Source organism: Homarus americanus, unplaced genomic scaffold (genome assembly GCF_018991925.1).
Source record: "Homarus americanus isolate GMGI-L3 unplaced genomic scaffold, GMGI_Hamer_2.0 scaffold47967, whole genome shotgun sequence".
Classification (NCBI taxonomy): domain Eukaryota; kingdom Metazoa; phylum Arthropoda; class Malacostraca; order Decapoda; family Nephropidae; genus Homarus; species Homarus americanus.
The window spans coordinates 1,437,752-1,453,039 of NW_024731965.1; the positions used below are offsets into that span (position 1 = coordinate 1,437,752).

Genomic DNA, 15,288 nt, shown 5'->3' on the forward strand with positions numbered 1-15,288 from the left:
TCTGCCCTACTTTTATCTCAGGTGACTCTTCAGAAAACAGAAACATCTCTTAAAAGTGAAGTGGAAGCAAGAGCAGCTGAGAGTGAGGCAGCAGGAAATAAGTATTTAGTGACGGAAAGAGAATACAATCAGAAATTACAGGAATTGAAAGAACAAATTAAAACTATGGTAAGTACACTTCTGTGATAATCAGAAACATATTTTTCTTTAGGTTCAGTCGAAATGGATGCTTAAGAACTAAATCACTGGATAGATATGATAAATGACAAAGAATTTAACACTCTCAGGGTGTTCATATGCATAAATGCATTTGGAAGAATTTATCACCTTGGGGTCTTCATACATGAAAATTTGTATGAACATGTGATGATAAAATTTTCTTATGTTAAAGTTGTGTATCGTTGCCATGTCTTAGAAAAAATGCCATTATGCATTGACAAACTGTACTACCGGTAATTTTTTTACAACTGCTCTTCTATAATTATTTAATGCTAAACATGTATGGTTACCAAGAAACAACTTTCATGATCTCATACACATATGATAATGCTGGTATAATGTCATGTATAAATATTTGTCGTATGGTTACTGATATTTGTTTTCTTCGACACACGTTGTCGTATGAAAAACTTATTTTATCAAGATTTCTTATCCAACACTATTTATAGATAATTTACATATTATTTTTTAGGGACAACCTACATTTTTCTATCTCATATAGTACACATGCTGACTAAAAATTTAGAAGTATCTGACACGCACAGATGAAGTGTGTTAAGGAGGATGTGAAAGCGGGGAACCTGAACGGCCCGCCACTGAGAGGTGACAAAATCCTGAATGATATCATGTGGAGAAGTTTGTTTGCTGAACAGTAACTGATGAAAATTAAGAATACAGTACACATATATGTATGAATGCAATTTTATGATCATCAATTAATCAAAGTACTGTGCTCATATATGAGGGTTGGTTACCACAGTCCTCCACTTAAAACATTCTCGGGCTGTTTTTACCTGTCCTCTAAGGTTTTGTATCTCTGGGAACCCAGTTTTTAATTTCAATCATCCATCCCAGTCCCTGCCCAAGTGACTCACAAATAACCCCACTAATTTATTAGTTAGTAACAACCTTTCTGCCAAACTGGTGTAATTTCTAAATATTCTTAGGGATGTACAGCCACAGGGTCGGATCAAGGCCGATGCAACTGATGCATTTGCATCAATCAAATAATTGACCTGTCGGTAATGTGATCTCATAGTCAGTGTTGACCTACATGGCCCACCAGCTTCTGACCATAGCTGTCACTTTTCGTACCTGAGGGGCAGATTTGACAAACCATTTCTTGGGATGGGATAATCGGAGCAGGGCCTGGGGGTGGGGTAAAGTCACAGTTAAGGATTTTTTTTATTTTTTTTATTTACGGGTATTAGCCCACCCGGACACAGGTCACTGACCCACATCAGGGCCCATATCACCTGAACTCCACCTGGGATTCCCCCTTGAGGCATCACGTGGCATCACCTTTGACAATGTCGGGTAACCAGGGCCAGATTAAGGATATGAGGGGCTCAGAGCTGGGTGTCATCCCGTTTGGATGATTCCCATCTTGACGATCATCTTTTCTGTGCGGTTTTTGCCATCCCACTTGGACGATTCCTATGTGGATGATTATGCTGTAAAAAAAAATGCGACTGCTGTATGGCAACAGTGCCGTACAAGTGGAGCAAGCTTACCAGCATACGCCCATAACCACATGATTGTATACATTAAACATCTTTACCCAATGTTTCATATTGCTATGCATGACTGGTATCAATATATATGTATATATTTTTTTTTTATCCTGGCAGTATACTGAATGGTCTCCTTCCAAAATATGTGTCTAATGTCAATGTTTGTCATCGTACAAGTAGATGGACATAGAGGTGTCATGGGGCTCTTAATGCTTCAGAATATTCCAGTTTAAACAACTGCTATTGTTGCAGTAAACGGCTGCTACAATTTTAATATTTTTTAAAGATTTCAATATCTCTGCATTTATTTTTATGGTTACAGGAAACCAGCATTACAACAAAATCGGCAGAGATTGGTGAATCTTCCCGACAGCTGGCATCAGCAGAGTCCAAAATTGCAGCTCTGGAAGAACAGAGAGATCAGTTGAAGGAGCAGGTCAATGCAAGCCTCTCATCATCATCTGATTCCTCCCAACAACTCACCAATCTGAACAACCAGTTACAAGAAAAAGGTAAACAGTTAGAGAAGGTCCAAGAGGTGCTTCGTGAAAAAGAATCTGCATTATCCCGAGAGCAGGCAGCCAGAGCAGATGATAACAATTGTGCTAGTAAACAGCAGCAACAAGAAAAAGATAAATATCATGAGGAATTAAAGCAGATGAAGGATAAGATCATGGAAATGGAAGTGAAGATAGGTACTAAGACAAAAGATATTGAGAATCTTAGGAAACAGCACGTAACTGACCAAGAAGAACTGACAAAGAGAAAGGACCTGGAGCTTTATGAGCTGCAGGAACAGGTGTTACTCAAGGAAGGAGAAGCATCTGAATTGGAGGTAAGGCCCTTGCTGTACACAATTAATTACCTTTTATTTATTATTGTCCCCCAAAAAATTTCCATACAAAAGTGACCTGTTATGAAACATTTAATAATGAGGAATTTTTCCTCATAAAAGTGAATGAAATTAGGAGTACAGTATATGCATTCCACCTTGTACAATAATATACCTTGAAATCTCAGCAAATATGGAGATACATTTCTAATGTTATTATTTGTTACCTTTGAGTGATTCTTGGCCTCTGAAACCAAACTAGATATTTCCATTTAAGTAAATTAAATTATTCAGTAATTCACCTTTTTTATAATTCACGATGTCTTCTGGTACCTAACCCTTGAATTATCAAGACTCCACTATTTTAAGATATTTAAATAAAAGATATTCTACATATTGGTAACTGCAGTACAGTGGTCCCTCAGTTAATGAACACAATTCATTCCACAGAGTCGTTCGTTAACTAAAAATTTCGTTAACTGAATCCATTGTATCAAAGGGAAATAGGGTAATTGGTTCCAGCTCACAGAAAAGTACATACAAAGTACAAAAAAAAAAATGCAGTAAAGTACACTTACTTTGAGGTGTGCATGTAGAAGTTTCCTAGTTGATGATGATGATGGGAATTATAAGTGGGGGTGGAGGAGAAGGGAGAAGAGAAGGAAGTGGGGATGGAAGAGAAATCACCTTTCAGGGGACCCATGCTTGATGCCGTCATTTCACCAATAAAATTTTAAGTTCACTAGGTGTAATTCAAGATTATTTTATTTAAACCAACACTGCGCTATATATTATTGGCGACGGGCAGTTTGCATATTGGGTGGAACAGCCGGAGTATCGGACAGGAGGGTGGTGGCTGCTGCTCGAGTGACCACACTGCGTTTGTCACCTCCACCCTAGTTTTTCCTTTATTAAACACAGTTTTCTCACTCTGGGAGAGCGAACACTCGGCACCAGACGTCCTCCTCGGGGCTTTTTCTCCAGTCTTATATTAATTATCAATATGTTAACTAAATTTCAGAATGACCAATGATTTTAATGTAAAGATGCAAAAATATTCAAGACACCAACAAAATCGATGTTCACTCCACTGTCAACAAAGCCAAACTGACGCCTGGTGGCTGAGTCAAGTGGCTGATGGGCGCACAAAAAACTAGTTCCCTGTACTGCATATATTATCAATATGTTAACTAATTTTAAAATGACTAATAATTTTAATATAAAAAATGCAAAAATATTAAAGAGCACAACTTTCTTGATATTTACTCCACTGGAAACAAATGTAAACATAGAACAGATTACTGAATTGGCAGACTAGCCCATCAGCCGATGCTCACAACAAAACATGTTTTTCGTAAGGATTTCATTAATTGAAGTTTTATTCGTTAACTGAATTGAAGATCCTTATGGGAGGTAATTCGTTAACCGAAATTTCGTTAATCGAACCGTTCGTTAACCGAAGGACCACTGTATAGTTTTTTGTTCACTTTAAACACATAGGGTACAGTCACAACGTGGGTATGTAAGGTACACCCATTAATATTCCTTGTGTTCAAACCAAAGGTAGTTTTACTAGCATAATGTCTGATGACAACCAGGTCACCAAAGCTGTGTCCATCCCCTGGCCTTTGTTGAATTTTCAGGACTGGCACCCAGAGTTTGGATTGTTCAGTAGGGTGGGGGTGAGGGGATCCCATTCTGGTTTTACCCAATAGCTGGTGTCAGGTAAAAGTGGCTAACTCACACAAGTGTAGAAATTGGCTGTAAAAAAGTTATGATGAGTCGCTTTCATTCCATAAAATAATATTTTTTTGTAAAATGATACTATATAAATTGGGGAATTTATTGTTATTGCAAAATGAATGAAGGTACAGTACAGTAGAACGTCGATATAACAAGAGATAGGTTCCAAGAGATATAACAAGAGATAGGTTCCAAGAGAGGTCGCTTTAAACCGAATTCGCACTAAAACAAAGTATTGTTTCAATGGAATAATTTAGTTTGGTACTTGAGAGAAACACAAAATACTAAAAAAACTGAGAGTCTACCCAGATGCACCTCAGCCCATCTCCTAGAATAAACAAAACATTGTTTTTTGTAGTACAGTAGAAGTCCAAAAATCCGGACTGCTTGGGGATTGGTGTGGTCCGGATTTTCGGATTTTCCGGATTCTCAGGCAGTACTTTTAAAATTCAAATTTAAGGAGGAATAAAGAAGAGATGAACAGGTACATTTTGTTAGTTTATTCATTAGCAAATATAGCATGCTTCATTTATCAAAACGAGCAGTTTTAAGGAAAAAGCTGTGAATTCTAGAATTTTATTCTTTGCCTCTTTTATATCATAAATTGTAGACTTTCCTATGTCGTATGTTTCCATTAGAACAGTATTGCTCACACCATGTTCTAGTTTCTTAATTATTTCAAGTTTGTCACTCAATTTCAACGTGTTCTTCTTTCTCTTCACACAACGAAGTTTATCTACTTTAGGAGCCATTATTATGGGCTTGTACAGTACAGTACTCTGTAAATGAAAAGAGTAGGACTCAAAATTACATACGCTGTCACAGTTTGATTGCTCTTTTTAAAGTGGCAACCGCGTGGTCGCTTGTTGTCGCTGTGCAGCTGTGGCACTCACGCATGTGCACATACACACAAAAGCCCGCAAAAAAAAAAAAAATTGAATTTCCTAAAAGTCCGGATTCTCGGGTGGTCCGGATTTCTGGCATCCGGATTCTTGGACTTTTACTGTATTATGTTAAAACAAACACTCATAAATCAACACAGCTAAAATTATGGGATGTGAAATGGTCTGTTTACTGGCTGGGAAGATGGGGGGGGGGTGATATGTTTGACAGTTGATGCCAAGGTCTAGTGCTTATTTATTTATCTGTCCTTAAGAGTGACTTTAAGTTTTTCTCTTATAAAATGTCACTGAACTGACCTGGGAGAATATAATTAAAACTGCTAGAATTCTTACATGATAGTGATTTGTTTGAATATATACATGCTATAGTTCGCATTAGACATACAAATTTTAGTTCAAATTAATTTTATTACAAAGGGCTAAAATTTTATCTCTTGTGCAAAATATATGAGGTTTATATTCAAATTATTCGCTGTATTGCAAGGATTCCAGCAATACAAATTATATTCTCCTAACTTTAGTCTGTGATATTATATAAGATAAAAACTGTAAGTCTTAAATACCAAACCCTGGCTGGGAGGGGGGAGGAGGAAGTGACAGTGACATGTTTGACAGTTGTTTATGTATGTCCTTTAGCTTGAGTTTTTGTTTTTTGTTTATAAAATGTCATAGAAGTGACCGGGGAGAAGATAATTTACATTTTTGGAAGTCTTATAAGATAGTGATTAATTTGAATATAAACATGCTATAGTTTACACTTGACAAAAATTATAATAATCATTTAGTACATTATTTTGATTTCATGTACAGTAGAGCTTTGCCCTTAGGACAGTGTAGCGTCCCCAGAGAAACATTAGGCGCAAAATTTAAAATATGATGCACCAGATTGACTCGCGCAAAATAGGAAAGATTCTCTTTAATTTAAAACATTGTCCTTAATTGTGGGTGTCGCTTTAAATTAATAATCTTAAATTGAATCGCTTTAAATCGACGTTCTACTGTATATAATTCTGTATTTTAATTTCACTTCATAATACACATACATCTGTGTGGCAATATCTGTTGAAATATATTTTGCCTCCACTATACAGCACAGTACTGTATACAGTTGTACCCCACTTAACGCGGTCAATTGAACCCAGAGGGTCCCGTGTTAAGTGAAATCCGCGTTAAGTGAACAACAGAACATATGGGATTAATTCCAATAGAAACCGGCCTGACCCCCAAACTCCACTTTTTGAAGGCACATACCTATGTTGTAGTAAAAATAACATCTTAATTTTATGATGGTACATGCACACAATTAATACTTAAGAGAAATACAGTCGCCAAGTTAATGTCCATTCAAATAATGGACTCAACTCCCTCCCTCTCTCACACTACACTCGCTGGCTCTTCCCTCTCAGAGAAATTTTTGGGGGAAAACCACTAAATTTTAATAAATAATACCTCAAACTAAAGTTAGGATAATACAATTGACATTGCTGGATTCCTTGTAAGACCAGGAATATTTTGAATATAAATGTCATATATTTTGCACAAAAGATAACATAGTTACCTAGAGAAAAAATTTTATCTAAAATTTGTATGTTTAATGAAAAATATATGATGTTTATATTCAAAATGATCACCAAATTATAAGAATTCCAGCAATGTAAATTATATTCTGACCGGGTAATTTGTATGAATTTTATGAGCTAAAACAAATATCTTCAGTTAATAAAAAAAAAAATAATCTTCACAACACTATCTGTCAATCAAAGTACCCCACCTTGCCTCCCCCCCTCTTCCAACCGCGTGGTCAGTCCCAACCCTCCCCCCCACCCCCCACCAATCCTCCCTTCCAGGGTTTTTAACATTTAGTATTAAATAATACCTCAGATTAAAGTTAGGATAATATAATTGACATTGCTGGATTCCTTGTAAGACCAGGAATATTTTGAATATAAATGTCATATATTTTGCACAAAAGATAACATAGTTAATTTGAGAAAAATTTTTATCTAAAATTTGTATGTCTAATGCAAAAATATGATGTTTATATTCAAAATGATCACCAAATTATAAGAATTCCAGCAATGTAAATTATATTCTGGCCGGGTAATTTGTATGAATTTTATGAGCTAAAACAGGCAGTCAGGCAGGGTGGGGCAAATCTAAAAATAGCGTCTCGAGCCGGACACTCACCTCGTATATGTGGAAAAAATCCGTGTTAATTGAAAGTTCAGCTCTGGCGAGGCACCGCGTATATGATAAAACGCGTTAAGTGAAACCGCGTTAGGCGGGGTAATACTGTAGTATTATGTTAGTGGGTGGTGACTGATTCTCCTGACTGGGATTGTAAGTGTTGTAGTGCGTTTTTTCCCAACTGAGAAGAGACGCCCCGTCGCCTCCTCAAGAGTTACAGCCGATTGGCTGTTGCAAATCTGTCCGCAGTATAGTTATAGTCAATAAAGATTGCCACAGAGGTAAACAGTATAAAGATAAGAAACCTTAATGTTTATAATAAAACAAATTACAGTTAAATTGCGGTTTTTTTGGCACCTATGGGAATTGAGAGGTGCCGGATAGAGAGATATTCCGGTCAGTTGAATCTCACTCATAGGATCCCCCAATAAATCCTACAATGTACAGTGCTACAGGCTAACCTCACAAATTTGTGTCTCAGATAAATGTACTTCTTTAACACTAATTCCACTCTATATAAATGATGTGGCTTACAAATAAAGAAAATATAATATAAAACTAAAATAAGAAAAATGAAGAGCATAGGTGTGTATGTGGGGCATGAATGTGTGTTGAGACGGTGGGTTACTGGGATATAACTGTGTTGCCAGCGTGGCAGCCACATGTCTGTGAGTCAGCTGGGTGACTGCCTGAACTGTGGTCATGTTGCCCAAAGGATGGTGTGAATGTGGAATGAGCTATTTTTTGGTCATAAAATATGTACTATTTTATTTTATTATATGCTGTTTATAGATTTTATTGTTTAACATAGCAATAAATATGGCAGCTCATCCCTGTTGTGCACGGCATTCAAACTTACTATTCTAGCTGATTTGAGAGGAATTTTTATTCATGTTATTATAATTTCATTCTGTGGTCGGTTAGTTGAATCTGCCGTTTATAAGGATACCAGATAACCGGGATTCTACTGTACAGTACTACTTATCAAAATATTTGTTCACTATTAGTTTCCTCTGAAGTTTTATTCATTATCAGGTTTGTTAGTGGTGTTGGTTTCCATTAATGCCTAGCTGCATCTACTTGTGTTTTATAGGAAAAAGTCAAAAGCTTGGAGAGCCAAGTAAGTGCCATGACCAGTGCATCTGTTGACCGAGAGGGAAGCATGGAGAAGGCCGTGGCTGACCTACGAGCAGAGAAGGATCGTCTGGTCAAGGAGAAAGAGGAGGTGTGTATTGTTGTATGAAAGATGGTACTTTCTATTCCCATATACACTTTCACATGTACACAGAATCAAAGAAGTTTTCTAATTTTGTGTTAGACTTTATGACACAATGGACGAATTATTTTGATTACCCTACCAAGACAAAAGGGGCCACAGTGTTCATTTTGATAATTATACTGTACAGGTATTAACTGTAATCGCTCATAGGAGCGATTTTGGTTTGTGCAGGACAATAAGACCCTTGTCGTTGACACGATGAGTATAATTCGGTCAATACCTGTTGAATACAATTCACATATAACAACTGCTGGTATATCAGGACACACAGATTAAATAATATGATCACTATACAGTACATAAATACACTTACTTAAGTTATTTAGAGTTTTCAGAGGATCCAACAGTTCACAATCACACTCACGTTTTACGGGTCTGGTGTTAGACCAATGAGAACAAATATAATGTCCTGCAGGAAGATGTTGGCTGATGAGAGTCAAGATGTTGCCTCTACAGTAGAAGGCGATAGTCTGCCCTTCAGGCTCCCACACAGCTGCTACCAGCTCCATCTCGCTTAGTAAGCTATTCTGAGTTGTAAACAGTCTCTTCACTTAACATGTGGCCAGCGCGCACAATTGTGCGTGGCAATAACATGAACACTTTGCCAGGGTTGGGTTCATTAATTTAATTACTGTAACTTAACTTTTTGCCAATTAAGTTAATTAATTTGGTTAATTAAATTTGAAATATGGATTAACTTAATTGGAATTTTGGCAGATTATTGAGATAACTTCAGTTACTTTTCAATTAGTGGTCCCCAGCCCAACTCATTCAGGCAAATCGTGTCCACAGAACCTGCAAAATTAATTTGATTTTAACTGTATTCAATATTCATTACAGTAGGATCTCAAGTCTAGCAAGCTTTAGATTCACGATTCATGTGTTTCTCGTCACTTTAAAAATTTCCAGCCTCTCAAGAATAGCGATTTTCATTACCAGTTTCGCGAGTCATTGTTGAGTGGACAACGCTCATTGTTACGGTCTTTTGTTATCCGTTGACCCGCCGAGTGTTTTTTGTTTACGGCGTAATGGCAGTTAGTTTAAATGAGCGAGCGGTGCAGTGACCTTGGATAACAACCCATCGTGCTTATGTTTTGTGAGATTCTTGTTTAATTATTAATGATTCTTGTGCATTAATAATGAGTAAAGTGCGTAATGTAAATGTCGGGAGCGGTTCTGGTGGTAATGATGGCCATAGAGAAGGTCAACAAGTAAAGCCCCAAGCCAAGCGTGACTACCGTAAGGGGGTCAAGAAGAGGAAATACTGTACACCCTTGAAATGAAACGAGATGCTTGAAATGATCAAAAGTGGTGCTCGTACCTGTGAAATCATGAGTAGGTTCAACTGCCCGAATCAACCATACGTTCCCTTAAGAAGAACAAGGAAGCCAAAACTGCTTCTGTGAATATATTCTCAAGATTTTCTAGTAACAGGACATTCTCCAATACTTCACAATGAAACCTACTGTTAGTTATCACAGAACAAACCGTGAGCAGTGCGACCTGTCTGGGCCACAGATAAGGCATCAGGCACGTGTTTATTACGCTGCAGTTGCACAGAAGAAACACGTTAACTCTCTACCACCATTCAATGCTTCTGTTGGTTGGTTGGCTGCCTTTAAGAAGCATTATAAAGTTTGTCCACTACCATGGGGAGAGTGCATCGGCTGATGTCATAGCAGCAAAAAAATTACCTCCTGTCTTTCAAGCTCTTGTGAAAGAGGGTGGTTATTTCTGAGACCAGATCTTCAATTGTGACGAAACTGGCATTTTCTGGAAGCGTTCACCTAAGACCACTTTCATTGCCAAGGATGAAAAACAGGCAAGGGGTGTAAAGACTTCAAAAGACAGGATTACAGTTTTATTCACAGCTAATACAAGTGGAGATTTCTTGATGAAACCCTTGGTTGTTAAACGTGCTGCCTGTCCTAGAGCCCACCGTCATGCCAACATGTCGCAGCTCAATGTTTATTTGACGTCTAATAAGAAAGCTTAGGTTACAACGTCTTTATGCACCGATTAGTTTGACAAGCACTTTGTTCCTGACGCCCAACAGTACTGCCGGAGGAAGAACATTGACTTCAAAGTGATCCTGGTGATGGATAATGCTCCTGGACACTCTAAGTTTCTAATTGGATGCCACTCTAATGTACAAGTTATCTTCCTTCCTCCTAACACCACATCACTTTTGCAGTCACTTGACCACGAATTCATCAGTAATGTTAAACTGTTCTACTATCAGTCACTCTATAAAGACTTTCGTCAGCTAACCAGGTGGAGGAGGAGATGGTAGACGACCTGACTCCTAGTACCTCACCACCCCGCAACCGTGAAGTGTTATCAGTTTGTGAATTTTGGAAGAAATATAATATTAAAAATGCAGTGAACAGAATTGTTGAGGCATGGCGTAAGATTAATGTTGCAACAGTGCTACACGCATGGAAGCCTTTGTTCACTAACTCCAAGATAAGTGGGGCACAGCAGACCGAGGCAAGTGGAGAGGCAGTCAGTGGCGGCAACACTAATGGACACAGCACCGGGATTTTCCGATGTTTAGGTTGAAGATATGCAAGAAATCGTTGGTCAACATCAGCAGCAACTGACAATTGAAGAAATGTTGGAGGAGGATGAAGAACAGGAAGAACAGCACCCAACACAAGAGGATGACGTTAAGCCTGGTGAACCTACAACACAGCAGCTGACTGAGTTGCTCACAAACATCGCACGTCTCAGTGAACAGCTAGAAGAATATGATACCAGGCCTCATCCTCTGAACCTTATGTGCTCTGCCCTTGATAAGGGTATGGAGGAATACAAGGCCTTGTACTTGTCCCGTGTTAATGCTCGTCAGCAGGCCCTTATTACTCAGTACCTGTGCAAGGCCCAGCCTTTCTCTCATCTGTTATTATGTTTACCAGTTTTAGTCACTCCATGGTCCCACTTATCACTGTCAGACAAAATTCAATTGATATGATTAATAAATAGCTGAAAATATACAGTACAGTGGTCCCTCGGTTAACGGACACAATTCTTTCCACAGAGTCGTTCGTTAACCAAAATTTTTTTTAACCGAATCCATTGTTTCAATGGGATATTGGGTAATTGGTTCCAGCTCACAGAAAAGTACATATACAAAGTAAAAAAAAAATGCAGTAAAGTACACTTACTTTGAGGTGTGTATGTAGAAGGTTCCTGGTTGATGATGATGGGAATTAGAAGTGGGGGTGGAGGAGAAGGGAGAAGAGAAGGAAGTGGGGATGGAGGAGAAATCACCTTTCAGGGGACCTATGCTTGCTGCAGTAATTTCACCAATAAAGTTTTAAGTCACTTTTTTTTTTTACGGGAATTAGCCCACCCGGGCACAGGTCAAACAACCCACAACGGAGCCTGGGGGGCGAAAAAAAAAAGAATGGAAAGAAATTGAAAATATAGAAAAAAGGTAATACTGTATTAATCTACACCACGAAGATGCCGGAAAACCAGCTTTTTAAAGTGAGACAGATTGTAAGAGCAAGGAAACACAGTTTGGCTGGGTGAGGAAAGAAGGGGGTACTTGGCTTAAATCAAGATTATTTTTTTTAAGTCAACACTGCATTGCGCTATATATTATCAATATGTTAACTAAACTTCAGAATTACCAATATTTTTATTGTAAAAATGCAAAAATATTCAAGACACCAACAAAATCGATGTTCACTCCACTGTAAACAAAGCCACACTGACGCCTGGTGGGTGAGTCAAGAGGCTGATGGGCGCACAAAAAACAAGTTCCCTGTACTGCATATATTATTAATTATTAATTTGTTAATTAAATTTTGAAATGACTAATAATTTTAATATAAAAATGCACAAATATTAAAGAGCACAACTTTCTTGATATTTACTCCACTGGAAACAAATGTAAACATAGAACAGATTACCGAATTGGCAGACTAGCCCATCAGCCGATGCTCACAACAAAACATGTTTTTCGTAAGGATTTCGTTAATCTAAGTTTTGTTCGTTAACTGAATTGAAGATCCTTATGGGAGGTAATTCATTAACTGAGGGACCACTGTACTTATGTAATTAGAAATCATAGTACAGGGATTGTAATAATCTGTTGCTATGTTGAAATATAATCTAGTTCCTTCAAATTTATTCAGCAAACATATAAAGATTGTAATAACTATATTAAAGAATTACTGGGAACAAATGTGCAGTATCTCAAAAAATGTATCTGCCAGGATGGGTCCGATGACTTCCATAATGCTACATGTAACTCGTGATGACCCGGAAGGATTGGTATGTGTGGCTCTGTGGCAAAACGATCCGATTACATTTGGTAACCGAGTATCATACTAATTATGCCAAAATAAATGCACACTGAAACACCCCCTAGGAGTGCGTGTCCCCCAGATTAAGAACCGCTAGTCTAGCTTATCTCAGGGACCAGACAGGGTGGCAATCCTCCAGTCGTGGAAACACTTAACTTTTGAAGAGCATATCTGAACACCCTTCTTATAAGACCTATTAGCTTAGTTGAATGATTCACAATCTTCTCACAATGTTCCAAGAACTTTAGTTTGTTGTCAATTCACACACCCAGGTTATTTTCACATTTAGTCTCTGTTAATCCATTAATGATATTTCTTCATCCTATTTGGGACATATGCTAAGCCTCCTCACCGTTGGTACGACTTGGGTGCATCCTTTTGCATTCCATGACAATGAATCTTTTGGAGAGCCAAAATGTGTTGTTTCATATAATGAGTCCATTCCAAGATGCTATTTGTTTCAGTAAAACTGTAAGTTAAAAGATGTTATGAAAATTAATCAGTTTCCATTTGGGTAATACAATATTTAACTTTAAATGTTTGTAATGGATTACAGGGAATATAAAAAATTCTACCCACATGATATGTCAGGTTATTTTTAAAAGTATTTTTTTCTAAATTATTATAAGAGTAGAAACAATGTGACTGCAGGATAGAATAAAATAAACTTCAACTCCAAATGAAAATAATTATTATTCATGCTGTACCTTCATTGTGTAATATTCATTTACGTACTGTACAGGACTGTACTCCAAGTCTCATTATCATAAGACCAGGTCTCTAGTATTACCCTAATGGCAGCTTTTTCTTTCATTAATGTTACCAATATTGTATACTGAAGTGTTTGTATGTGTTACAGGTCATTACTGGGTTGTGATACTTGCTCCTGTCAAATTGTAAATGTTTTATAAGTGTTATTGCTTGGTTCTTGCCTCTAGAATTTGTGGGGTTATATTTTGATGTGAGTGTTTTGGAGATCAGGTCTGTACAGTATTACCCATTCTTAAGTGTTAACCACTTTATAAGAAACAAAATTTATGGTGTTAAGTAGATAGGAGATATGTTTTGTAATAGTAATATAATATTTTCAGGTATTTAAGAAAAAAGCAGAAATAGAAGAACAGCTCTCTGCTCTGGATAAGGAAAACCGCAAATTACGCACCGAACGGGAGGAAAGCTTGTTAGCTGTAACACTAAGGGACCAGAAGGTATGTATGTGTATACTGTATATGGATGTGGAAAATACAGTAGCATATACCACTCTTTCTAATCTTTACCTGTGACCAGTGGATCCCCAAATACTGCAGTTTTATTTATTTTTGCATAATTCCATGCATTATGTTATCATTGGTATATGTTTCTGTGCATACTTTATATATTTAGGAATTATTTAATTAACACAAACATAATTATGAAGCATGTCTGTGGTAGTGGGAAAACCATACATGGTGTAAGAGTGTAACTCTGAGAGGCTGGTACAGTAACATTGGAGGTCTAGTTAAAAAAAAAAATTTACTCATTAGTGGGATGGTGAGGGATGGTATGGCTGACAATACAGATTAAAGAATGGTAACTAGGATTTGATGGGTGGATATTATTTAAATTTGTAATAGAGACATTCATCAAAATTATAAGGAAGTTGTAAGAATGATTATGAATATTTGGATGCAGTGAAACCACACTCATTTGAATACATGGAGATAAGGGTGTGTCAGATTACTGATAATTTGAACTACAGGATTAATATTTACAAGTGGCATACAACAAACCCATGCAACAGTAATTGATGTTAACAGCACCTCTCAAATATGGTGGGCAGGCCAGGACAGTGAGTGGTAGTGGTCAGGGCTTCTTGGCATTGAGAGGAAGTGAGCAGGATAGGAGATGGGCAGTTAGGAGGTTGTCAGTAATGGTTGGTGGGAGGGAGGAATTTGCAAGGCAGGGGGTTGGCAGTAAGGGTGGAGAGCAGAGTTGGCAGAAGGCATGAAGGGATTGTGGTCAGGATGGAAGGTTGGCAGTGATGGGTGGTGGACAAGACAGGAGACAGTCAGTAAGGTATGGTGGGCAGGATGGAAGGTTGGCAGTGATGGGTGGTGGACAGGGCAGGGGACAGTCAGTAAGGTGTGGTGGGCAGGATGGAAGGTTGGCAGTGATGGGTGGTGGACAGGGCAGGGGACAGTCAGTAAGGCATGGTGGGCAGGATGGAAGGTTGGCAGTGATGGGTGGTGGACAAGGCAGGAGACAGTCAGTAAGGTATGGTGGGGAGGATGGGAAATATGTTGTGCAGAAGATAGGC

General features: G+C 37.9%; 1 protein-coding gene across 9 annotated transcripts in view; it reads left to right on the forward strand.

The window, feature by feature from the left end:
* LOC121868112 (restin homolog) overlaps nt 1-15,288 on the forward strand; it is a 273,799-nt gene that overhangs the window by 161,913 nt on the left and 96,598 nt on the right. For all 9 annotated transcript variants that reach the window (XM_042368383.1, XM_042368384.1, XM_042368387.1 and 6 more), the window contains 4 exons: nt 22-168; nt 2,056-2,568; nt 8,491-8,622; nt 14,084-14,200. In XM_042368383.1, coding sequence (XP_042224317.1) covers nt 22-168; nt 2,056-2,568; nt 8,491-8,622; nt 14,084-14,200 — 909 coding nt within the window. The remainder of the gene's footprint in view (nt 1-21; nt 169-2,055; nt 2,569-8,490; nt 8,623-14,083; nt 14,201-15,288) is intronic.